The 27,435-nt window shown below is 40.7% G+C and overlaps 1 protein-coding gene across 2 annotated transcripts in view; it reads right to left on the bottom strand.

Moving 5' to 3' along the window:
* znf385d (zinc finger protein 385D) overlaps positions 1–27,435 on the bottom strand; it is a 100,515-nt gene that overhangs the window by 50,967 nt on the left and 22,113 nt on the right. For both annotated transcript variants that reach the window (XM_026186023.2, XM_080308162.1), the window contains one exon: positions 2,427–2,534. In XM_026186023.2, coding sequence (XP_026041808.2) covers positions 2,427–2,534 — 108 coding nt within the window. The remainder of the gene's footprint in view (positions 1–2,426; positions 2,535–27,435) is intronic.

The following is a 27,435-nucleotide window of genomic DNA, read 5'->3' as shown; positions in this document are numbered from 1 at the left end:
CTAAAAGCGGTGAGCTTCCTTTTGTTTCATCTTGATGCATTCTCAATCATCCAGGGAAACAAATCTCCAAAAGTCACCAACTTGGAGTGTTTCAGTTTGCCATCTTAGGGAGAAATCAACACACATGGGTGTATGTCCTTTGTTGCTGAGATTTATTGATAAAAACAGTACAAAAAATCAACCATTTGTACACATTTTTACAAATAATTATAAAAAGTGAGTGAGTACATTTCAACATTTTCAGCAATCACTCACAATCCTGGCACTGCCATGGTATCTGTAGTCTGCATTTACCACATGTGTATCTGTTGCAGTGAACACATCGCACAGTGGCATGATTGTTCTTGCAATTGTGTTTGACCTGACACATGGCTCTTTTTCCAGGGCTCGGTGTGGAGGGTTGTGTCAAAGGCAACTGTTCTTTTCTTGCCTTCTTCGCAGCTACATGAGAGTGAGCTAACTCCCTTGCAAGCTCCACCAGGAAGTCCACCCGTCTTTCCTTCGTCCCGGAGCATGCTTGATACAGCACATGTGCATTCAGTGCTGCCATGTCAATCATGTTATAAAACACGGCAACTGGCCAGCGCCGTGTTCCTCTGCGGACAGTGTACTCCCGAACCATCTGGTCCATCTGGACCATCTGGGTTTTGTGCCTCGCCCCGCGCTGAAACACAAAAACGTGCTCCCCAGGATGGAAGCTGGCTCCAGCAGGTTTGTGAGGACCTCAGAGCTCAGCTTCAGGGCCTGCAGGGGGATGTCTGATCACAGCTACAGCTGCAGTTATTATATGATATAGCTGTTTACAACTAACATTTAAACTCTCCATTCCTTCAACCTCTGCTGCCACGCTGACGGCGTATGCGGCCAAACGGAAGAAGACAGTCTATATTCTTAGCAGCATGCACGGCGTGGTTCAGACTGATAACACTACCAAAAGGAAGCCAAACACTGTCACCCTTTACAACAAAACAAAGTGTGGCGTGGATGTGATGGACCAGATGGTTCGGGAGTACACTGTCCGCAGAGGAACACGGCGCTGGCCAGTTGCCGTGTTTTATAACATGATTGACATGGCAGCACTGAATGCACATGTGCTGTATCAAGCATGCTCCGGGACGAAGGAAAGACGGGTGGACTTCCTGGTGGAGCTTGCAAGGGAGTTAGCTCACTCTCATGTAGCTGCGAAGAAGGCAAGAAAAGAACAGTTGCCTTTGACACAACCCTCCACACCGAGCCCTGGAAAAAGAGCCATGTGTCAGGTCAAACACAATTGCAAGAACAATCATGCCACTGTGCGATGTGTTCACTGCAACAGATACACATGTGGTAAATGCAGACTACAGATACCATGGCAGTGCCAGGATTGTGAGTGATTGCTGAAAATGTTGAAATGTACTCACTCACTTTTTATAATTATTTGTAAAAATGTGTACAAATGGTTGATTTTTTGTACTGTTTTTATCAATAAATCTCAGCAACAAAGGACATACACCCATGTGTGTTGATTTCTCCCTAAGATGGCAAACTGAAACACTCCAAGTTGGTGACTTTTGGAGATTTGTTTCCCTGGATGATTGAGAATGCATCAAGATGAAACAAAAGGAAGCTCACCGCTTTTAGCAGCTCCCCCACCCCCTCATCCACACACCCCCACTCCCCTCCCTCCAGAATTCCCAGGTAACAACCCAATTTACATATGAATGACTAGCCAATTTAGCTTCCACTTGCCTGAAGCTAAAGCTTAGCTAAAAGCCTACCAGCCATTTGGCTGCTCTCCGGGTTTTAAAGGTAGAAAAGCCAAATGGCTGGGCTCTGGGCCTTCCTAGTGTTAAAAGAAAGCAGGTTGTAGGCCCACCCACCCACACTGACTTCACTTTTCAGACCCTAAGATCAAGGCCATCTTTTTATATGCAGTCTATAATGATTTAATAATAAGTACGCAGTGGCTCGTAAGGTTATTAGAATGCAGAGTTCCTGTCATTCTGTCCTGTTTCATTCATTTACATCACAAAGATATTTTTTATATCATCCTTTTGTCTTGTTCACAGCTAAAACCAAACCCTAACAGAGCACGACATGCACACACATTTAATGCACTGCTAAATCGCTCTTTGACTGTCCCCACGCAGTGAATGAAGAAAATTCCACCTTTTCTCTTTAAAACTTCTATGTTACCCTTTAATCTTACCCTTTAGCCACAGTGACAGTATGTGTTACCGTGTGCAATAGAATACCTTCAACTTCAACAGAGCATTAAGACAGTATGGCTGACAGCAGGGCAGGAAGAGTTTTAAACTTTCTCCTGTGCAGGTTGTGATGTGATGCCATTTTTCTCATGTCTTTCTTTTTCTTTTCAGTGTTCATCTCTTGCAGGAGTACTTGTGACTTTTGAACTTTCTTTCCTCTTCAGAAGAAAACTTCCTCACCTGTGAGTTGAACCTCAGTTGGCAAACGCTGCAGGAGACGTGCTTCCTCTTGGCGGTGGGAGGGAGTCCGAGGGTGTGATGGAGGACGGCTTTCTGCACCGGGTCCATCTGGAGGATGGAGAAAGACACACAGAGAGAGGATAATTAAAACGGTGCTAAAGCCGACCTGTAAATCAGCTTCATTCCGCTCGCTCGCTTGACTGTGAAAAGAAAACAGGCTGCCTGGGGCTTTCTAGAAAGCCAGACATCCATCTTTCCCTTCAACAGGTGATTTCTGGCTCAAACATTAAAACTGAATTAATGGTCTATTTGCTTACTTTAGGCATACGCCACCACTCTTTACTAATCTTACAGTAATGGCTTTTGGCAAACTCCCTCAAGGGAACAGTTACAGGACACCTGTGGCTTTTTTTATACTATTTTTAACAGCATGTTCTCACCTGAAAGCACATTAAATTTAACTTGCTAGAAGGTGAGCGAGATCTTTCCTATGCCTACCAAATCTCAGATAATATACTGTTGTTGAATGGCCACTTGAGCTTGGCTCCAAATTCAAGCCAATCTCTGTAGACGACCATAACATGCAGAACTTAACAGCAAAAATAAACACAGTGGCTGTGTAGTGGTTAACACATTTGCCTAACAATCAAAGGGTCCCAGGTTTGATTCTGGGAAGAGACACAAATACCTTTAGTGCTGCCTCAGGAAGGACATCTGTTAAAAAAAATCTGCCAAATCAAATGTGGAACTACCTGCTGAGGTGATCGCTTGAGAATAAAGGAGCTAACACCAGAAATAAACATGTTCACAGTAGATTTGCGACCTGTCCAGGGTATATCCTGCCTCGTGCCCTACAACAGCTGGGATAGGCTCCAGCTTCCAACATTGCTGCTGCTTTCTCTACTTTCCATGTACCATACACATGTGAAAGAGACCAGAAAAAAGCAAATTGCTCTTTCACTTTCAGCTCAACTCATTAAACCCCAAAAGCACTGTAAAAACAAAGCAGTGTGTGTTACTCTCTGGATATTGGAAATGCAGCTGCTTTATTGTGAACTGCAATTCTTTAGTGTGTAGGCATAAGTGATATCAAGCTGTGCACAGATAATAACTGTTAGCACGATCAATTCTTTGTTCATTTGACAGAAGACAGAATACCAGTGCCCAAACCCCACAAATATGAGCAAATGCCCTTCAGCTGCACACCGACTGCACTTTAGAACTTGCACAGCTTCGTGTTGCTTGTCTGTTTGGTGTGTGTGTGCCTCCCTCTGTGTGCTGACAGAGCTTTGGGGAATGAACAAACACATCTGCCTCTCTCATGAAAAAGTCTGAATAGGCACCACTTGGCTGGGGAAAGTGGAAAGGTGCCGGCTCCGCGTGGGAGGATTAACTAACACACCTCGACAATTGTGCTGCAGAAGGTGGGCACAGTGATGTTTTACTGTCGCTTTCTGTGGAAGCTGTTCAGCTGAACTGAAGCATTACTTTAAAAGTATTTGTGTGCAGAGGTAGAAAAAGAAGCTTGATGCATTTTTTATTGTGATTAGAAAAAAAAGAAAAAGACGAACAGCGGTGCCACAAAGTGGAACCAGGCAGTTGTCTTTTTTAAAAAATTCAAATCTTTGGTCATCTTTAAAAAGTTTTACCTCTTATTGGTCTATACTGACAATGATTACTGACATTTTGATCTTCACCCACGTCAGCCATGGGCAGGCAGCAGGAGTCAGACAAACAACTTGAAAAGGACTAAAACAGGAAGGGCAGTAATTGTGTGCAGGTGACAGCAATGACTGGAACGTTACAGCAGCTTGGCAGCAACAATCTGGAAAAGACCGGCTAAAAACTGTGTCTCTGCTGGGACTCAACGAATGCCTAGTGGGTGGGCAGAGTAGCCGCAAGGTCAGCTGTTCTCAAGAGGAGGTAAACTCTCTGAGGGCAACTTGAGTATAGCTGACGTAAGACAGGCAATGGAAAATTCCAGGGAAGACACAGGAAAAGTGGGAGAAGAAAACTGCTGAACAAAAGAGCGGAGGAGGAGTTCAGACATCATCCTGACAGAAATCCTGCTCTGATGATAGAGATCCCTCCAGGAACCTAGACACATGATGAGCAGGTTCACACTGACCTAATGGTGAAGCAAATATTCTGGAGCAGAGTAAAGCACTTTGGAGCAGTGAATTACACTTCTGATTTCTAACGTAGTTCACTTGAATTATTTCCTATTGATTAAAACCCAAGACAATGTCTGGGAAGCACGATTTGTTGAAGCTTAGCCAGAGGCAACAGGCTCAGAGCAGAATCAGATGTGCTGCTTTAATGAAAGACTATTGTAATGGGAGTTTGGTGCTTTTAGTATAGTTTTATAAAGTCACCAAAACCACAACAGAGAAATGAAAAAACAAGTTTATACCCTAGAATTGTATGTTAAAAGATATGCCCTTTAAGTAAACTGTGAGGTCATGATCTAAAGTTTTTCCTGGAAGAGAAAAGAACTGCAGTGAGTGACTGCAAATGCACAACAGCAAGCACGACTGGGCTGTCAACAGCGAAGAGAATGAATCTGTGTTTCCTTATTTGACAGAAATCTTATCAGAAATGCTGTTTTTGTTCATTTGAAATGCAAATATTTGCATTATCCTAGAGGAAAAGCAAACTCAGTCACCAAAAGTTAAGAATAAGAATATGAAAACTGCAGTGGATTTTCCTTTGGCTCTAACTTACACGTCTTACAGATTTGTCCTGTCTGTATGCAGGACAAATCTGTAAGTATTGGGGAGACCAAGACTACGGACATAGAAATGTCAGGACTATCATGAAGCCTAATGCAAGAAGTGCTTCACAATTGCCATCTTGGTGGAGATCATTGTAATACTGAAAAGTACCGCTTATTACCCACTGTATGGCAAACAGAAGCAATATTCAAAGCAGTCACATTACTGTAACTGTATCTACTTGCATAGCTTTAAAATATTTAGCCTACAGACTGTCAAATTTGTTTAGATGCTGAGCAGGCTGAGCATTCAAGGCAAAAATCTCTATTTTTCCATAAGATTTAACAACTATTCTAGTCATGACTAGATTTTAATTCTATTATGAAGTTAATAATATGTTTGACTCAAATGCCCTGATGACGTGTTACACTGTAACGAGCGTGTATTCTAGAGAACATCAGTATTAGATGGGGTAATTACTGGTTCTCTTGTTCAGTGTGTCTTTTGCTGCGTCTCCCTCCCCCTTACCCCCAACCGCTCAGCCTGGTTCTCCCAGACGGTTCTTCCTGTTAACAGGGAGTTTTTCCTTGCCACTGTTGCCAAGTGCTTGCTCATAGGGAGTCATGTGCGGGTCATGTGCTCATTGGAGGTTTCTCTGTATTACAGCAGGGTTTTTAACTTAGTAGTATAAAGCACAGATGACCAGATGACCGCAAGATAAAAGAAAGGTTTAAACACAACCATCTAAAGTTTAGGTAGTAAATTAAAAGAAAACTGCAGACCCAGGTCTTACATCAAAATCCATTTTGATTGCAGAGTACGTGTAATAACACATGCTTGCTTTTACTTGGTCAGCCCTGCCTTTGTAAATATAGTTTGTATTGTTTGTATTTTCATGAAATGTTTGTCTCAAATAGAGTTGAAATCGCTTATTATTGTCGCTTTGGCAATCAAAGTCCTGCAATAATAATACAAGAAGAATTGTACCAGTTGAGCTGTCACAGAAATGAGGGTGTCTCTGACAAATTACTCACTATTGTTCACAGACAATCAGCAGTATCACAAAATAATCCTCAATCCACTGTAGCAATCATCAGTGAGGGGTGCAACTGTGTTTCATTATTACCATGATCAGACTCTGCAGTTTACCGTTATTGTCTTTGAACATCCTGTTTTGGGTTAATGTGATTTTTTGATTAACTTACACTGCCCTTATTTACTTAATTTCAAACCAGGGGCACTCTAACTGTACACTATTAAATATCAGGGAATCAAAATTAGGGACAAGGTGGTAAACACAGGGGAACAGTTAGGATAGAGCCAAAAGGAAAGTGAATAATGGACTTTAAAAGTTCCCACACTTTCCCTGTTTCAGGCTTGTGTGTATTTACAGAGCGTCCATAAAGGGTTTGAAACATTTACTGTTGCCTAAAGATGAATGTGACACTTTTAGTGTGTTTGGTTGTTTAAAAGTGCTTCCAGACTGGCTGGAAAACAAAATGCAAACAGTCTAAGGTGCGAGATACCTAGGCAAAGTTGCTTTTCTTGTGTGGAAAAATACTTACATTTACATTGAAGTGTGCAGCTATTCTGAGTTTCACGACTTCTGATTATTCCGTGACAGAAGCAGAGAAGAGGGCAGACTAATAAAAGCTTTTCCATCTCCACCAGTATTCTCAGCAGGTAGAACGACCTAACACGCCTACTCAACAGATGGGAAACTGGAATATGTTATCAGCTTTAATGAAGAGTGTACTGACAGAAAATAAAAAGAAAATTAAATGTTAGAAACACAAAGGCAGTTCTAACATTTCTGATATCAATAAAGAAACTCTTTAACATCCTGCAGCTACACAGCCCAGTCTACACTGGCCACTTCCATACATACATCTATTCAGCTGTATGTATTGAAGCACAATGAAGCACAGTGTGGCTGATCAGCCACATGGTTTGAACTGGAAGAAAGGGGAGTCAAGTAACTTGAACATGGATGGATGGAATGGTTGCCGACGCCAGACTGGCTGGCCTAACTATTTCCAAAAAAGCAGATCTACTGGGATTTTCCTGCGCAACAATCTGTAGAAAAACTGAAAAAGAGAAAATATCCTATGTCAGGTCTCTTGGTGAAAATGCCTTGTTGATGTCAGAGGTCAGAGAATAGCCTGACAGCTTCAAGCTGACTGGAAGCTAACAGTAACTCACATAATGACTCATTACAACCAAGGTATGAAATCCAAACAACTTGAACCTCGAAACAGATGAGCTACAGCAGCAGGTGGCCGGTTAGAGGGAGGTCTGGGCTTTTATGCTTAGGCTGCTGCCCCCGTGACCTGACCCCAGATAAGCGGAGGAAGATGGATGGATGGATGGATGGATGGATAGTTGCCATGATGTTATTACAACAGTTTTGTAAGGATTTCTGAGCATTTTTTCTAGACGTCGAGTCTAAAACTAGTTCCTAAATGAAAATGGGATCATTTACATAATGTCTGTCTGACGTCCACAACGGAGTTTGTAGCTAGGACAAGTCTGTGTAACTTATATTTTTCTATAAAAAGGTATTCCATCATGAGGCATCCTTGAACCTGTGATTCTGCAAACCAGTATGGGGATCAATATATCAGCATATAACAAGTATATTGTTAACATGGGACAGACAGACGAACGCTGTCATAGACTAATAAAGGAAACATTCAAAAACACAGGTGCAAATGGTCACAAGTGAACATCGTATTAAAAACCAAATTTTAATGAATTTGCTTCCATTATTGCAATAATATCAATATTTATTGATTTATAAGAGAGGGTCTGACTCAACTACTGTTGTAAGTAGAATTAACATTAACATCTACAGTGCAGTGTTTGCAAACAGTCTTGACTGGGAAGAAAATGTCAACGTTTCAAGCATGTTTGCTGAAGTGCATTAGTCGTGTAGGCAATGTCAAGCAGGTAAAAGAAAATAATGGCCGCTTTTTTAACCGAAATGCACTCAGTATTACGCAGTGAAATGTGAAGCCTGGCGAAGATCAGCCTGGAAACATTAAAACACTGTCTCTGCACTGCATTAACAGAGAAGGGACTCTCCTCAGCCTTTGCCCTGACACACTTTGTTGCTGAATTGGACAGAAAGACAGAGTTATGCAACTGTCTACCTTTGTACTGTAAATCTTGCCCAAGTTATTTGGAAAGAGAGAAGAGGATGACACACGGATCTGGCGAGGCTCTCTGGCTCAGGAAACTCTACAGCAGAGAACCACACTCGCTGCAGCCTGCTGGGAAAGTGGAGCCTGTGCTGTGGAAAGCTAACGCCAGTTAAAAACATCTGGGCCATAAGAGAATGGGTGACCTCTTACTAGAAACACGCACTGGGCGAGAAACATGTTATTCCTCTTTCATTCTGGCGCAGATGCTGTGAAATGAATCCGCAGTGACGAGGCCACAAAAAGTAGCATAATCAGTGAAGATTTTTGTAGCTATTCGTGGAAATATCATTAATCATCGGGCATAACGTGGTGAAAAGGAGACTCAGGACTCTCTATCTGAATTTATTCTTCTGTGCTGTTCTTGGCTGGGCTGTTAATTTATCAACAATTCTCCATCGAAAACCCCCCCGCCACTGCGCACGTATCTTTTTAAGAAATCCCCCTGTCATGTATCATTTAATTCCTCCCCACGCCGATGTGTACGGGGCTCGTCTGCAGAGAGCAGCTGCAATGCCAGAGCTATGTTATTCCTTTGCTCCCTTCAACCACCCACGGAGCCACCCTCACACTCCACATGGACCACGCCTGCCAGAGACTGAAATGTTGCCAGAGCAAATGTACCACGACCCACATATAATCCACTTGCAAAGCACAAACACCCACACACCAAAGGCATATCACAGGCAGACTCCCATTCTGAAGCCTGCAGCAGTGTGCAGTGCACCATCTCCAGCTGCAGCAAATTCAGTGTCATCTTTCAAATCACTTCCTAAAGCTCTAATATGCAGTTTTTCCTCAGCTGGTCGAGTTCCAGCACCAAAACCTGTCAATCATCCTGATGAGCTGTCTGCCTCGAAACAGCCTCTCGCCCCGGGCTGAGGTAACCGTAAAGCCACCACAGCCGATCAGTGAGCAGATGGCGAGCACAACCAATCTGCAATTAGAGAAAAAGAAATGTTTGCGGTGCTTTTTGAATAGGTCTTGCAGTCACGTAAACATCCCTAACAGGGTTGATAACGCAAATTTAGGTGAATGTTGCAGGTTTAAGATTGCAAGCCTAATGTGAGATTAAACACGTCTATATTTAAGTTTAAGAAAAGCCTTTTCTGTTTCTTTCTCCTGTTTACAAAAAAAAGTAAATGTATTTTTCTTCCCCCCGGCGTTCTGTCTGTTGGTGTCTCCTTTCATTCCTCGGACTGTGTTTGATTTCTACTGATGTCTTTGTGTCAGGGGAGACGTCGGCAGAGTGTCGACAGCGAGGGAGAATAAGCAGGTCATTTGCTGGATGCTATCTGACAGCCCACAGAAGGCCTGTCCATCTCAAAGTTCAGCACAGCATCCGACGCTGACGCTACCCTACTCAGCGCTGCCGGATAATGTGACAGGACATGACAGTGATGAGCTGAGATGGCGGTCGACACTAGCTGACGTTTACAGCGGACGGCTGGTAAAAGGGTCAGAAACACACACTGAGTGCTGTCTTTTCTAGCTTTGCAAGGATTCAAATCCCATTACTCGCCGATATGGGTTTGTGTGTGACAGCAGTTAGTGCCAGTCAAATAGGCTGGATTTGAAATACACACACAGAGCATCACATAATCAATTATTTGACATTTCGGATTAATTTGTCCCTCTGAGTTGTTTTCAGGGAGATTATAATCACTTTGAAGCAGCAGTATGTCACATTTTTACTGATCTACACCATAAAATGGCTGCAATGTAACTGCAGGAGGCTGGTAAGTCAATACCAATAACTTACTGGCCCAGCAGGGAGATTCTTATACTTAATGTAATGTTTTTGTCACTGTTCTCTGTGAGCAACAGCATTTGTATATGTACCTTTATGTTGGATTAGAATCCTCACAATTGAGATAAATGAGTGTTTTGCATTTGTATGTTTTCATCTTTATTATGTCAAGACAGTTGAGAATTGGCATTGTTTTTACATGTGGTTCATTGCTCCCACCTGTGTCTTGATATTCAGTCAGTCCTCCATTTGCATGTAGCCCTGTCTGTCTGTGTTCACTTATATAAAAAGGGATGTTTTGCAGGTCATGTGACTTGCATACAAAATGATCCCTATGAGTTCCACCGATTCAGATGTTGATGATGTTGATAAAATGATTAAAAATATTTAAAGAACATAGAAATTTAACAGTAAAATGCAACACTGTTGCAAATAAAACAGAAGTTTAATGCTGCAGAAAATCATTAATCTGGTGAGTAGCTGCACAGAGCAATAAAATTAAGATTTTAGTTTATTTTTTTCTTTTCTTTTTTTTTTTTTTTAGCTCTGAATGCTCCTACTTGTTTCTGAGGTCTTTGCTGCACATTACAGCTCTGAAGTGACCAATCATTTAAAATGCACACTTTAAATTTTATATTACTCTACAGTGCTTTTCCTCTCACGTGCGCTCACTGTCCTCTGCTTTGTCTGCAGCGACTGTGTTGCTTCAGTCTCTGTTCCAATTTTGTTTTTAATCTCTTGATTTTTCTCCATAATATAGTTTCATCTTCCTCTGCACAATTACCCACTTTGTTGCCAGTACACTTCTCAATAACTGTGACTGATCAGGTGCTCCCAACAACATCGCATTAGTGTGAATGCAGAGGGGAAACCCTGGTTTAACTTAGTGAGTGGATAACTAACTCTATGTCACCGCTAATCCTGATCTCCACTGTTAGAGTAACTAAAAATTACCTGGAGTACAAGTACCAGCTGTATAAAATACAGAAATATGTGGAATAGATAGACTGCTAATAGGAAGTGCAGAGGAATGAGAGAAATACAAAACATAATGACCTTAAAGAAATCACATATGAACAATAGAAATAATAAAATAAAAGTATATCGAAACATATGAAACAAATGAAGGAAAAAGATGAGCAAAAATGCTAAAAGCTGTATTCTAACTCCATAAACCGCAGCTAAATTCCAAGAAGCTTATTTTGTTCATCTGGACTGAGGGTTTTCAAAATGCTACGTCCAGATGAACAGAATCAACTTTTTGGGATTTTCTTACCTGGACGATTGAGCATGCATCAATACATCGAACAGCCAAAATATAAGGCCAGTGTCTCCAGGTGTAGTGCACAGAGGCGCTCTTTAAGAGAGCAGCTCGCTGTAGCTCAATGATGAGAAGCCTCAGCAAGGGCAGAGAACAAACTGGTAATTACATTAAGAAGTCCACAGTGCCTCACAGCCTAACTGCACCTGTGTGACTCAGTTTAGTAGATTTGTTGCTGGAGGTGAGTCTTTCCCATTGTGTGTGTGTGTGTGTGTGCACAATTGTATTCATGGGTGTGTGTGAGAGAGGAGTACTCACAACCACAGAAAACTGAAGGCTGTGAGTGGTGGTCACTTTACTTTAGTCAGCCATAAAGTGTGCAGATAAGCTGAGGCTGCAGTAAAGAAGTTACTGAAAGGGAAGAGAGCCGTTATAAACAGGACCGTGGCTCCCAGCTGCACCTGATTGTTTACCATAACATTATGTGAACATAATGTGATCATTTCTTTTATTTTAATTTGCATGATTATCATTAGTTTGGGTATAATACAATACCCCATTACAAATAACAAACACACACAGAGCACATATAAACAAAAAGTTTTTTTCTTTCCACATTTTTTCTGTGAAACTGATACTTTGTTAACACAAACGTATGTTTGTAAGCTTTATTTCAGATGTGTTGCAGTTCTGGCTGATTTACACCAGTAGAGCACGTCTCTATTTTGCTTTATCATCTTGTAAGCAAAAAACAAAATGCTGGTTTACTATGCAGTATAACTCAGACCTTTTCATTATGCATGTGGATGTATATACATAATTTATGTGAGCAAACAAATTACAGATTGCGGCTTAGAGGTTCTTATAGGTGGAAATCTGCTCTCTGTGCACAGAACTGGAAGCAGCATTCCTGGTTTTCAAATCCACCGACTCTGGACAGAAAAAGAATCGACTATTCTGACATTACAGGCTCAATACTCCATACGTGAAGATTTTGGATTTAGTGCGTAATATTAAAATACCTGATTATGGCTTGGAAAACATCACTGTCCTAGAAACTGGAGCTCAACAGACAGGACTGGATCTGAATCTGCACTGTCCCAAGTTTTTGTGGTTAATGCTTTATTTGGTTTTTTTTTTAAAAGAACACACATCATGTATTAACACATGAGGATTGTTAAATCTTAATAGCTATAGTTTGATGTTATTGCTATTTTCACTATATTTGTAGCAGTTGTAGATGTGGATTCTTTAAAGTGATTTATATGCATATTCTTTAAGCAGCAAGATAGCACATAACTGCCCAATCCCACATACACAGTGCATACATAACAGAGGACAGGAGCTCTATGCACACAGTGTGCTGTATTTTAAATATGTTTATATGTTTAACATGGTGTTTAAACATGATACAGAGAGGGAGAGAGAATGACTGGTTAATGAGGTCTAAATGCTCTGTTCACCATCATTCAACTTGCTTACTATTCACTAAAGTGGAATGAATGACCTGTCAAACCTAATTCTTTTCTCTATGTGTCTCCCAATTACATCCAGCACCTGACCCAGTCCGTTACTTCATCATCAGACAACACTGTAAGTTACTGCGACACAGAAAGGACTCCACTCCAGGCACTCATAAAAAAAAAAATCAAAACAAAACAAAACAAAGGTTAAGCACCTAAAAATAATCTTGTTTGGTAAATTAATTAGAATGTGTAAATAGACAAATTAAGTGGTATAACTTTTCTTTATCTTCCAGTCATTTCTCATGCACGGGCATGCCCATTATCATTAGGTATGCATATGGTAAATAGAAATGTGGTGAAGAAAGGACATGCTTTGCACAGAAAATGAATAAGCAATTAAATGTGAGTGACTGGAGACAAAAATATATATTTTTTTATTTTATTATTTTTTATTATTAAAATGGAACACTAAAGAGACACGATAACCTTTTACTATATGTTTTGAAAACATAAAATGTATAAATATAGCAATTGCTGAGAAGGAGCAGAAAACGTTGCTCACACAGCTAATGGGTAACAGACGGCCAAACCTGCAGAAGAAACTCCACCAACCTAAGCAAGCTAGCTGACAAAATAGTCCAGTAGCTTCTCACTCCAAAACAGAGCAATAGACAATGAGACTTTAGACCATTACACACCAAACATGTTTCTTTTTTGAGGAAAAAATTGTCCTCAAAAACAAACTGAAAAAGTTGAAGATTAAGCCATGATCAGCTGCTCCTCATGTTTCTAAACAAGAAAATTTAAGAAATTGAGAATCTGGGTTCATCCTATTCTCAAAGGAAAACAGCAGCAGGGAGAATTTCATGGTTTAATCCAGGCAGAGAAATCATTTGCTCGGAGCAGCATCTATGCGTGTTTAGTGCCATTGCGCGTTTTGAGGTATGGGCCGGCTTGTTGCCAAATGCAGTAATCTGATTGGTCAGATCTCATTATTTAGGTGCAATACATCGGAAAAATTGAGCATGGTGGAAAAAAACGTATATCCCCAAAGTTTGATTCTGTTCATCTGGACGTAACGTTTTCAGTGGGAGAAACGTTTCGTCACTCATCCAAGTAACTTCGTCCACAATCTTATAAACAGTACATTTGCATAATGACCGAAATTAGCACCACTGAAGGAACAATGGGCTGGCAGGTCAGTTCCTTCATCATTAATATGCAAATTCTCATGACCATTGATCAACAACCACTGACCAATGGCCATGAGTACCATTCACAGAGTTGGGGAATGGCTGCAATCACAGCATTTTACGTGTCTGGTAAGTAAAGGACTTTGCACCAATGTACGCACAAGCCAGGCCACACTGCAGACCTGCAGTACTGTTTGTACTGACCAGAGCCGGCTTGTGTTTTCTCCCAAATAATACAGACACTTGGTTTGGACACATGGACACATGGACAAAATGGACGATATTTGACCCCACCTGATTCACAAACTCCTCCATGCGTCTAAGTATAATCAGCCATTCCAAACTAAAGTCATCCCTTACTTGCCTTTCATCAAATAACATCTGTGTTACTATAGATCTGTGCCTACTGGCTGGTGGTCATTCGTTTAATAAGCTACTGTTTGCATAAGTTTACATGGCTCCCTACAGAGACTGACTTTGGCAGTTTGACTTTGTCCAGTGTTACCGTAGTGTTTCTGTTAAAGATGTCACTTGCCCACTGCACTATGTTCCATTAACTTCCCCGACTTGTTAAATGAAGTAAAAAGAGCACTATTAAAATGATCTTATTTATAATTTAATAACAAAAAAGCAGAGAGTTTTGCATGCTTTCATTCTTTAGATTAAAGTTATCTTTGTTCCTCCCAATTATCTGGAAGGCCGGGTGGCTGTAATGTTTCTGCCCGCATGTTTCTGCTGTACACATGCTCCATTTACTTATGTGAAGTCTAATGAATATAATGACTCCAACTGTAGATAGATAAAAGGGGGGGGGGGGGGGGGGAGAACAATTTAATTGTTGAGGGCTTCACTGAGCAGGAAAATTCACACTTTGAATAATATTCATAAAAGCCACGTTCTGCCTTGATACTCTTTGTACATATTCTGATGGGATTAAACGGGTTACTAAAAATCTATTTGACCTTGTTAAAACTTTAAGCTTCCCCCTTTAAAGCCTTTGGGGAAAGTCTGTTTCCACTTGATGATTATATTTGTTTACCTGCTTTTCATTTGAGTGGAGGCTCTTCAGACGGTAAAATCTCAACAAAGTGACTAAAATCTAATTTTCCACATTTGTTCTGCAAGTCAAATTGATTAAAATGGATTAACAGAAGTACAAGTAACTAAAAGTTCACTTCTTCCAATGAACTCATCACAGTTTTTAAAGCAAAGTTCCTTATTGATGGGATTTAAGCAGTGCAATTATGGAAAAGAAAGGCTCTTTGTGAGTGGATGAGTTTTACACTGAAGACCGAGCACTGCACTCTCTTTGGTTTCACTCTCCAAGACATATTGTTGCTTTTTCTTTGTTTTTGCTTGAACATATCTCCACCTTCCATTACTTCAGCTTTTTTCTCCATTTTTCGCTAACCCTGAACCTCGTTTTTTTCTGCACTCTTTTTCTTCCTCCCTGCATTTTCTTTGCAGTTCTCTCTGACAGACATGGTGTTATTCAGCAGGTATGCATGTTCCCTTCACATTTTCCCATTGCTCTTCCCCACTGACCCCTCTCAAACCACTGGCCACCTTCAGGATGAAATATTGAACTGGGCAAGCTCTCAGCAGGCATTTGGCAGCCTCACACTCCCTCGTGAGTCCAGGTGAGGTGAAATATAAAAATGTAACACCATAACCACTTCTGCGCCAAGTCCTCCCACAGCCTTCAGCCATTACATCCCATTCAGTATTATCACAGTGTTTTAGATTTCGTCTCTTGTGGCTATTTAAAGTAATTATGTTTGAATTTGTTTTTATTAGAGCTTTATTTGTATTTCTCAACAAGCCGACGAGCTTCCCTGTCTTTTAAATCAAAGCTTTTAAAAACGATTTCCATGTAAACAATATAAGTGCGATTTATTTTTTTTCTAATTTTTGGGCAACATTATGAGAAAACAAAAACCTTATTTTCTGTGCAGGTTCTGCAGGATCAATACTTAATCTTGGTCCTTGAATCAATGCAGGTCCTACTTTCATCTGCACATGACTTTTTAAACCTATAATCTTTCTGCACTGAGCTTTACGGGTCAAACAATTAGATGGGCTAACATGTTGGCATTTTGATTGTTCACAGGTTTGAGTTTTTGTAGAAAAATATTAAATGCTCCAACGTACTTTCAAGAAATACTCATGGCATGGCTCCACCTCTTCTTTAAGCTTTGTTGTACTGCCTTTAACTACGTGTCTACAAATATCATAATTTCTTTGCACAGAAGCCTCCACTGTAGCCAGATTTAATTTAATTGCATGTTTAGTATACTACAAAAAATATATTGTGATTGTGTTTATCATTGATTGTCAGCTGATGGATTTTAGCTCAAATCACTGAAACGTCATATAGGGCTACTAGATTGACTGCAGACCTTTTTTTAAGAAGACCAGACAAATTCCAAAATTGTCTTCTTTTAAATCTTTTTCACCAGTTTTTGTTTTTTTACCATTAGACACAAACACACCTGTATCATGATTAAAATTCTGGATTTAATAGCAATGGCATCTCAGACAGCCAATGTGAAGAAAACTACAAACATATAATGTTCAATATTTATCACTGAGATATATTTATTCAGTACCACCACAGTACCGATATGTAAATATGAAACATCTGTTAAAATATGTGGGCAGGGCTAGCTGCCATTTCAGTTTTGGAGCCTGACTAACACTGCACTGTATTTTGGGGCTGAAAGCGAGACCAAAAATCTTTAAATACACATTCATCACATATAATACTGAACGGACACATATATGTATATAAGGAAAGGTTTCATTCTCAAAGAACAGTGAACTGTCTACAAGCTAGTAAGCAGCTTACATGAAGATACCACTGACTCTGCACTGTCCTCAGCTGTGGTGCTTCTTTAGCACATTTGCTTCAGAGCTGACAGTATCATAAACAGTTAGAGACACCCTTCAACAAACTATGTTACTATTCAGTTCAAGTCAATTTTATTTATGTAGACCAGATTCACAACAACGATCACCTCAAAGCACTTCCTACTACTACTAAGTGACCCTAATAAAAAAGCAAAAGCACAGACTTTATAGTCGGCGTGACATGACTCTCGGTTTATGTACGCACATTTTAAAGTCTTGAGTTTCGCATTTTCTCTGTCGACGTCGTTTTATAAACCCTACATGTAAATGTGTCTTTTTTTTGAGTAAAGCTGTAAATTTTAGGGGAATACAATTTCAGTCCAGATGCAATTTTTAAATAAAAAAATGAAAACCTTATTGCTCCATATCAGCTAACATATATGCTAATACTGAAAAGCCAACGATGGAAAATTATTGTCCAGAATCATCAGCTATGGATATACCAGATATGCTTTATTGAAAAAGTGTTGCATTAAGACTGTCACTGAAAAAACTGTATGAAGACGAAGTAGAATAAGTGTGTACTCAAAAACTGCATGTATTTACCTTGTAATATGCATCTTATTAAGCTAAAGAAAAGTGCAGCGTCAGGACAATGAAAGTCTTTTTTGCATATAAATGACCAAACTGGAACTGCTGTTCGATTGTGTTTTTGCTAAATTCCCTCGCAGGCTAATTTCTAATCCGTCATTCTGTCAAACTGCTTCAGCTACTCCCACAGAATGAAGGGGAGTGTCTCACTCGACAGCGTTCAATAAAATCTAAGATTAAACGATTTATCTTCTCATAATATTCCACCATGAATATCAAACAAGGCGGATTCTGTGGTAATGAGAGAGGAGCCCGAGGAGCGTGGCCATCTATTGGATTTCCAAAATCGATGCCCTCCAATATAAAAATACATGAGCCACCTGCAGACACTGAATCTTAACAACGCAACAAATGCGCCGTATTCCCTGTAACTCCTCAAAGGGCCTGTAGGGATTTAACTTTCTAATCCTACGCTCATCGATGTTGGTATTCTTTAGCGTTGCTTAATGCTGGGAACATTTGCTGAGCAAGCATGCTCTTTATCAAAGCCTCCCTGCTTCTCATTTATCCAGGTCTACATGTTATCTGTTACACTAAAGCCTGGTGCTATTAAATATGAACTGTGTTCGCTCAGAAGTTGAAATTTGGGGGCCTCCCCTGTGGTTGTGTGTTCTTCTCAAACTGCACACAATGTCAGCTGAGTATTGTATTTTCCCAGGCAAAGCAGGAATTTAAACCACTGAGTGTCTCAGCCCAGTTTCTTTAACTCCACAGCGACTGCCACCCTCTGATAGGAGCTTTGCAGTATGAATGATTTATTGTTGGCCCTTGTTTGAGTTCTCTGGGTCCGCAAGGGACACATTTTTGTGAGCTCACGGAGAGAAAAACAGTACTCAAAATTTATGTATGAGAACGGAGGGGAACTATCGCTACATACGAACAGGGTGTGTTCGAAGACCTCCTGTTGTTGGCACGAGGCTGTGCGAGCCGCAGGCTCCCTCATCAAAATTATGATTTAGTCCTGGGAGTCCGTCACACTCGTAAATCCCCAGTCAACCTTGTCTGCGTGCAAAAAAAGACACCGCTGAACTCTCCCTCTGGAACTCGTGTGCTTTTCATTAAAGGAACGATGGTGTTGCAGGTGCAAACTGTTCCCACTAGCGCTCCAGCTGGTTCTACTTTGACGATGAAACACGGTAAAGCACGAAGCTAACGCTAACACACACTGTGGAGGAGATTACTAAGGGACGGATGTTTGAATGACTGAATCTGAGAGGGTGTTCAGTTCTTGGAAACTGAAAAACAGCTGTCTTTAAGAGCAGCAGCACTTGATTTACCAACGGTGTGTTTGCAGTGTTTGAATTAATAACGTTTCAATGATGCAAACACTTCTGTGAGGCAGAATCTCTGGTTAAGTTTGAGCTCAGAGAGCAAAGAAAAAAACTCAAGTTTTCTGGCTAATTAACATCAGATTTAGGTCTGCAGGGAGAATCACTGTTAACGTGAGAGAGAATAATACTGTGACACAAATGCTCTTCCTTATAAGCTGATAAAATTCAATCGTTTGGTATTTTCCACATTTAATACAGCTGTGCTGAATCAGTCATCCACTGCAGGTCAGTGGTGTCAAATCTTTTTAGATCGAAAGGAGCAGGTTGCACTGAGAGCTGTGAGAAGTTAAACCAATTATGTATCTATTTGAATATTTTGAATAAGAGTAAATTTAAAAATATCATATTCGATAAGCAAACGATAAAACACAGAACTACCTACATAAAGAGTTGAAATATTTTAAAAAAGTCTTCAAATCAAATAAGTTATTGATATAAATTATTTAGCCAGCTTACTGTGATGAAAAAAAAAGTTTTACTTTTTGTTATCTACAAAAATCCAGTTGTTGTTCCTCAGTAGTATTTTCCCCAGTGACACCATTAGTTCCTGTCAGTTTTCATTTTATAATGTCACCGCTAAAAATAGCTCACGCTGTGAAGAGGAACCCCAGCAGATGAGTGGGCCATAGTCACTATGGCAACTTGATCTGATAATGTGAAAAACGTGGCTGCAGGTATCGATAGTAAGACATCGCCAGTCGATTCATAAAGTTCATGTACTTTTTTTTCACTTTGCCACAGATTTCAGTTGCTGTTACTGCCAAATTATTCTGAAAACTTTAAAGGAGGAAAAAAAGATGATCAGTGCCAAATTTGACGAAGCTCTGGCTGTGTTTAAAGTATTTATGGTTTCAGACTAAGTGCAACAGAGTGGCCATATAAATCTTGTCCATATGAGAGGCTGTCAGGCCCAATCTGGATTTCCTAAGATAACAGTAGACAAAAAATCCCAGTGGACAACTGTTCTAGATCTAGACTGAACTAGATAGATGTAGACATTATGACATCCCCCACTGGTTAGTTAACTGTAAAGACTTAAACTGCGTGTTTTGGCTTTCTTGACATAAGGGGTAAATCTGACACTGCATGCTCATACAGCAGTGACTTTATAATCATAACAAAGGAATGCCTTAAATCTTCATTATTCTTTTTGACTCTAATCAGGATCAAAAAAGGACCAAAATAATTTTAAAAAATGAAATTTATCTTGCAGTGAGTAAGACAAGAGTCCATAAAGTGACAGAGAAAGGGAGCCAAAGAGTCTTTTTATTTTGGGGGAAGATCAAAAATGTCAGTTATAGACTTCATTCAGTACCACCTGAATTCCCCACCAGTTTCACCAAGCCACTCATACAGTGAAGTGCATGAAACCTGGTGAAAAGTATCAGGACTTTCACCAATCAGTGACACAAAACTCAAAGTGGTGGTGTAGTGGTTAGGATTGCTGCCTTATAGCAAGAGGGTCTGGGATTGAGCCCTTAGTGGGGCCTGCATATTATCCCTGTAGCCCCTCTGGGTGCTCCAGCTTCCTCCCACAATCATAATGTTAGGTTAATCGGTGGTTTTAAATTGTCAGTGGATGTCAGATTGCTTATATGATCATTTATTTTATATATGAATCAGTTAAGCACTGGGTAAACATTCTTTCTGCTGATTATAACAGTCTAATTCTGTAAAATGAAATTCTTTGACTTCAGCTGCTTTTTGTCTTTGGTGTAGTTGGGTGGTTGTGTGCCTATAGTTTAGCCATTAACTGAACCATAGCATGGTCACATAGTTAAGACAGTAAATTTTAATGCAGCTTAGTTAGTTGAAGCTAATCATGATTAAATTTTAACTACATCCCCCCGAGTCAAGAAGAGGGTTGTGTAACACATTGCTGCAATAATGATCCAAAACTGTAAGCATTCCCGCCTCCCAAAACAGCTGTGTCAGCATCGTGATAATCTGGTCTAGATTTGTGGTCATGCGTGCAATAACTAGAAATACAGACTTTGGAAAGGACTGCGGCATTTTCAGGTGCTTTTGTTGCACAAACATGAGTTCTTTTAAAACTAGTCAGGCAGTTTCAATGAACCTCAAATCCTTACATGTCTATTGCTTTTACTGTTGTTTACGGAAAGCCAGATACTCTCTGTGACTAACTTCCTCTAAAATCCAAATCAGAAACACATTCTGCCTTTCTTAACTGTTACATACGGTCTTGAATTCTCAAATTGAGTAGTATTCCTGCTTTTTAAGATGACCAGATGGGCAGTTAAAGTTGACATATTTTTGTTATCACCTCAAAGAGCCCAGGCACATGGCACCACCATCAAATCAGAAACAGATTGTACCCGTCTTCCATTTCCATTTATATCCTGAACTCTAAAACACAGGAGGAGAAACTGTCCTTCTTCTCAAACCCTGGCATTCAGTTGTTAAACAGTTGATACTTCCCAGAATTTAAACACTCGGAATTTAAACACTCGGATGAGCGTTGAGAGCTGTTAGGCCGACTGTAGTGTACAGTATGAGCAGGTCACTCAGACAACGAGGAGACGCTGCACTATAGCATCAGCTCTCCTGGGAAGCTGGCACTAAACACCTCCATAAAAAATCATCTTGAGCTCTTTGCATTCCACCAGAGAGAGCTGTGAGCTGGCAGCTACCCAAAAAGAGTGAAATATTATCGTGGGAGAACACATCGAGACAAGCTCTGCCAACATAAAGCTTCCACTCAGTTCAGGGGGTTAAAAAGCCCCAGAGCACGAGCTAAATGATAAGGACCGCTGTGCCACGCATTAAACAGATATGCACTCCACTCTGCTCCAGGTGTGACTGGCTGGAAGGCAGCGCCTGGCACTGTGGTGGTCCGCTCACTCTTTCTACCTTTGATCATTCGCTGTTGTTTTGCGGCCTTGCATGCTTCCCCCAGGAATACAATTTATAGAGTCCATTAGATGTTTATAGGACATGTATAAATCAAATGAGAGTCTGCAAAGCAGGCTTAACTCACCCTTTGTTCTTTTTATTTTTTATCACCATACAAAGCCTGCTTTGAACAATCGTTTGTCATTTATGAGGCAACAATTTTAATGAAAGTTGCAGAGTTGGAGTGGATGCTGGATCTTTAAGTGCGTTTTATCCCTACAATTCCTTTTTTTTTTTTGTTTTAGAGTCCTGTATAGAACAATACCACATTTAGATTAGGGTAGATTATAACCTAACCCTTATAATCTAACCTAAGAAATAACATAGTTGTTATTTTTTAAATTATTTGTATCTCAAAGCAGAACATTGTTGTTAAATGGCTCAGGGAGAGCATAAGTAGCTGTAAACACCACAATATTATGACCTTTGAAGTTGTTCTAGCTAAGGCTTCTTTGCAGATGTGCACATGGACATCACCTGTACTTGTTCTTATACCACTGAAGGAGTTTCTGTTCCAACAAATCAAGAGTAAAATTCTCATTCTGTGTAAGTTCGGGGTCCTTGGTGAAATTGCAGGCAGACGCTTTTTCAATGTCAGATGCTTTGTGCACATCACAAGGTTTCTTTTGCCAGTATTAGTAGAGAGAAAGCTTTAAACTGTCTTAAACATTCTTCCCTAATATGTATATCTGCACAGGATTGTTTTTTAATGACATTGTCTGTGCAGCTGCTCCACAATCATCAGTTAAAAAGAGTAAATTAACACCAGGCTGAAATACAGTTTTGCTGCTGGTTGTCATTACATGTGTTCAGAAGTTTTTTACAGTCTACAGATGCACCCAGCAGTGATGTCAAAGGTTTCTGGAGTGCACCTGTACAACACTGCAGCAAGGTGAAAAGGTCAGCAAAGATGGAGATTATGAATAAGCTGATAAAATGCAATTTGGAAATCTAAAATATGTGCAGAGATTTGGAGCTCGGGCCGGTTTGGAAGTCTTCCACTTGTCAGTCACCAAAAAACTATACAGAAAATAAAGAGGACTTTTGCCCAAATAAACAAAAGAACTCCTCCAGCTTTACTGCTACTGTGTTATGTGCTTTGTCAAAGAGCACATTTCCATTACAGTCACTGATGCTAACATTGACTTAGCGAGGGTAGGTACACATTGAAATGGACTGTGATGTTGTCTTGAATGCAGACGGAGGCCGGTGTGTCACTGCAGCTGCAGGACTACAAAGCAATTTCCCAGCGTGCAGATCTGTGCCCAGAATCGATAAATCACATTCCTGATTACTCTGCAGGGGGAAATAGAGTTTGTATTGTTTCTCCAAGACAAATGTACGCTCCAGGCAAGATAGATCTTATTTCCAGAGCCAAAGAAAGACAACCTAAATGCACACACACTGGCACACACACACCACCTCTTCGGCAGGGCCTTCCACTCTGTTAAACCGAAAACTGCTTCTCCCCCTTTCACTTTTCTCTTTCATTACGCTCCAAAACTCTCCCGTTTCTGTCACGCGCTCCCTCCTTTTCCCCCCTTTTCTTCTCTGGTTTGCTCCATTTCTTTCAAGGTAGCAATTTCAATAACTTCTCCGTGATTGAATCAATTGAAAGTTGCAGAGCAATTCCAAAAACTTCTTCAAAGCTGTTTGCAAACTGGCCTTTTTGCTGAAAAGGAACTGTGTGTTATCTTCAACACATTTCTGTGTGTGTGTGTCAAGTTTTGTGAGGTGTCAGCTGTAACAAACAAACATAACAAGTGTACATTTGTGGAGCAAAAAAATGTGTTTGTTTTTTCAATTTGGGTGACATTTCTAAAGTTTCATATCAGTAAGAATGGTTGATATATTTCAGTGACAATTGGATGCAATGAAATTCTAAAGTGTAGCTTTATTCTATTAAAAAAACACAGAGGTGCCAAGAATCCTCCCAAAGTCGTTTTCCTCCTTTTAATCTGGGCCACGGTGAGCATGGTGGTAGAGTACTTAGGACTGTGGCCTCACAGTGAGATGATTCTGACTTCAGTGCTTCTGGCGGGTTAGGGTCTTTCTGTGTGGAGTTTGCATGTTCTGTTATTTCCTCCTACTGTACACAGACATGCACCAATGACTTTGGGTTCCCAAGCATGGATGGACTGATGGATTTTGGACCAAGTCTTACCACTGGTAAGGATCAGACAAAAGACAAACTGGATCATTCACATAACATCCTGAGTAGTAACTACACTCAACAAAAATATAAACGCAACACCTTTGTTACTGCTCCCATTCCCCATGGGATGGACGTAGAGACCTAAAATTCATTCCAGATACACAATATAACCATCCCTCCCAAACAGTGGTCACAAATCAGTCCAAATGTGTGGTAGTGGGCACATCTGCTATATTGAGATAATCCATCCCACCTCACAGGTGTGCCACATCAGGATGCTGATCTGACATGAGTAGTGCACAGGTGTACCTCAGACTGCCCACAACAAAAGGCCACCCTGGAATGTGCAGTTTTTTGCGCTATTGGGGGTCTGGGGACCCAGAACCGGTCAGTATCTGGTGTGACCACCATTTGCCTCATGCAGTGCAACACATCGTCGCATGGAGTCTATCAGATTGTCAATTGTGGCCTGTGGAATGTTGGTCCACTCCACTTCAATGGCTGTGCGAGGTTGTTGGATATTCGTGGGAACTGGTACACGCTGTCGTATACGCCGGTCAAGCACATCCCGAACATGCTCAATGGGTGACATGTTCGGTGAGTATGCTGGCCATGCAAGAACTGGGACATTCTCAGCTGCCATCTGCCCTGAACAATGTGAACCATGATTCATCCGTGAAGCGCACACCTCTCCAACGTGCCAGACGCCATCGAATGTGAGCATTTGCCCACACAAGTCTGTTACGGCGACGAGCTGGAGTCAGGTCAAGACCCCGATGAGGACGACGGGCATGCAGTTGAGCGTCCCTGAGACGGTTTCTGACAGTTTGTGCAGAAATTGTTTGGTTGTGCAAACCAATTGTTCCAGCAGCTGTCTGGGTGGCTGGTCTCAGACGATCTTGGACGTGAACCTGCTGGATGTGGAGGTCCTGGGCTGGTGTGGTTACACGAGGTCTGCGGTTGTGAGGCCGGTTGGATGTGCTGCCATATTCTCTGAAACGCCTGTGGAGACGGCTTATGGTTGAGAAATGAACATTCAATGCACGGGTGACAGATCTGGTTGACATTCCTGCTGTCAGCATGCCAATTGCACGCTCCCTCATTGCTTGTGGCATCTGTGGCATTTTGCTGTGAGACAAAACTGCACATTCCAGGGTGGCCTTTTGTTGTGGGCAGTCTGAGGTACACCTGTGCACTACTCATGATGTCAGATCAGCATCCTGATGTGGCACACCTGTGAGGTGGGACGGATTATCTCAATATAGCAGATGTGCCCACTACCACACATTTGGACTGATTTGTGACCACTGTTTGGGAGGGATGGTTATATTGTGTATCTGGAATGAATTTTAGGTCTCTACGTCCATCCCATGGGGAATGGGAGCAGTAACAAATGTGTTGCGTTTATATTTTTGTTGAGTGTACAAACTACACTGCTCAAAAAAGACAATGGGATGAAATCCTTGGAGCCTACACTGGTGCAGTGGATCCTAGGATCCTCCTAATGCATGACAATGTGTGGCCTCATGTGGCGAGAGTATGCAGGCAGTTCCTGGAGGATGAAAGAATTGATATCACTGACTGTCGCCCACGTCTTCCCTGACCTAAATCCGATAGAACACCTCTGGGACGTTGTGTTTCAGTCCATCTGACGCCGCCAGGTTGCACCTCAGAGTGTCCAGGAGCTCAAGGATGCTCTGGTCCCGATCTGGGAGGAGATTCCCCAGGACACCATCTGTCATCTCATTATGAGAATATCAGACACACACAAGTATGTAGGGACCATATGAACTGCTGAATACCATTTTGAGTAGGATGGACTAGTCTGCTGCATATTCTTTTCACTTTCTTTTAAATTCAGCCCTCTGATTGTTAATAATTTTCATTTCCATCAACCAGTGTGGCGTCCTTTCATTCCTTACACATTATCCAAACCATATCAGTATAGATATCAAGCATGATATGTTCCCCATTAATATCTGATGTTTTCAAAGTGTTCCTTTATTTTTTTGGAGCGTGTAATGACAATGCACTAGCTAAAACCTCAAAGAGTGACTGCATCTTTCACAATTTTGTCTGCAGACAGGCAGACAGAAACACCTCTCAGACTATTCAAAACCATCTCTTTGTTAGGTACGGTATAGTAGGGGGTCTGCAGAACCACATTTTTTAAAACACACACATGTACATACAGGCACAGACATCGACAGCCCCATGAAGGTAAAACAATTTTGTTATATAGCAAGAAAACTCTCATGATAGAAAGAAAAGCGAATCTTCACTGTGAAATGCATCAATATACTGAACAATTAAATAATCTCACACGCGATTGTATTCAGAATAATCTTGGATATATTTGAATTATCATGCTGTATTAATAATTGCAGCAAAACTTGTATATTTCAAGAGCAAAATCAATAAAGAACTCTACTACTTGTGCGCATTTTTTGCAGTTTTTGGATAATCAAGTAAATCACATCTGTATAGAATAAATGAAAAAATCCATATGCAAAATCAGTAATATGTATTAATTGTTGTTGCAACTTTGCTCACAATGGTACAAATATTCAAAAAAATAGCAGCTTTACCCAAGTGGGAATAGTATAGTAAAATATTATGTAAGGTGCCGTATATTACACCATAACAACATTCTCATTTTCACCCTTTTCTGAACTACTAACATCACTGTGTGTGTCTTAAAGCTCCTTATGAACCGGAAAACTTGCCCTAATAGAATTTCTCCCCCGTGCGTTTCTGAGCACATGTAGTTGCATGCATGAAGTCTTCTTCTATGGCTTGAAGCCACATATTTCCTGTTACATTTTATTGTATCAAGGCGCCCCACTGGGGGAAAAGAAAGTAGACGAGAGAGAGAAAACAAACGCTGTTTCTTCCCCTCTGGCTAAGGACTTCCTGAATGTGTCACTCATCCCAGAACAAGAATATACAAAGCCCCAACTAGAGACTTTGGTATTATTCCCTCTGCATGCAGGTGTGGACATGCAAACACTTACACAATTTCTTTTTTTTACTCTATCGCAATCCATCCAATAATACAAATCCTACCAAGAATGAGTGTGCTCCTACTGCTGCAGTGCGTTAATGGAAGAACTGTCATCATCACCTATAGGATCATGTCGCTTTTTTTTTCTTTTTTTTTTTTGAAAAGGGGAGCTTAAATGTTTATTGAGCCCCGGTGGCACATAAGAAGATCTGACCTCATCTGGGCAGATATAAAGCGTCTGCTTTCAGTAGGAGTACAGATGGAAACTAGCTTCAGCTTGATCCGTAACTCACTAAATCTGCTCCACCGAATCAAACAGCTGTTTGGTTTCTGTGCACAATTAAAATCAGAGCTCCTCTAATAATCTGCTTGAGTGAAGACATATCGTACATGTGCAGAAGGGGGAAAGCAACTTCTTAGTTAATCCTAACAAAGTTGCTTATGTAATTTACTTCTTTTTAAATTTCCACTTGTGCAGCTTAGTACTTAAAGTCTACAACTTTAGGCGGAAATGTTGTATT

This window comes from Astatotilapia calliptera, chromosome 11 (genome assembly GCF_964374335.1).
Source record: "Astatotilapia calliptera chromosome 11, fAstCal68.1, whole genome shotgun sequence".
Lineage (NCBI taxonomy): Eukaryota > Metazoa > Chordata > Actinopteri > Cichliformes > Cichlidae > Astatotilapia > Astatotilapia calliptera.
The sequence above is the reverse complement of the archived record's forward strand: the minus strand, read 5'-3'. Positions and strand labels throughout refer to the sequence as shown.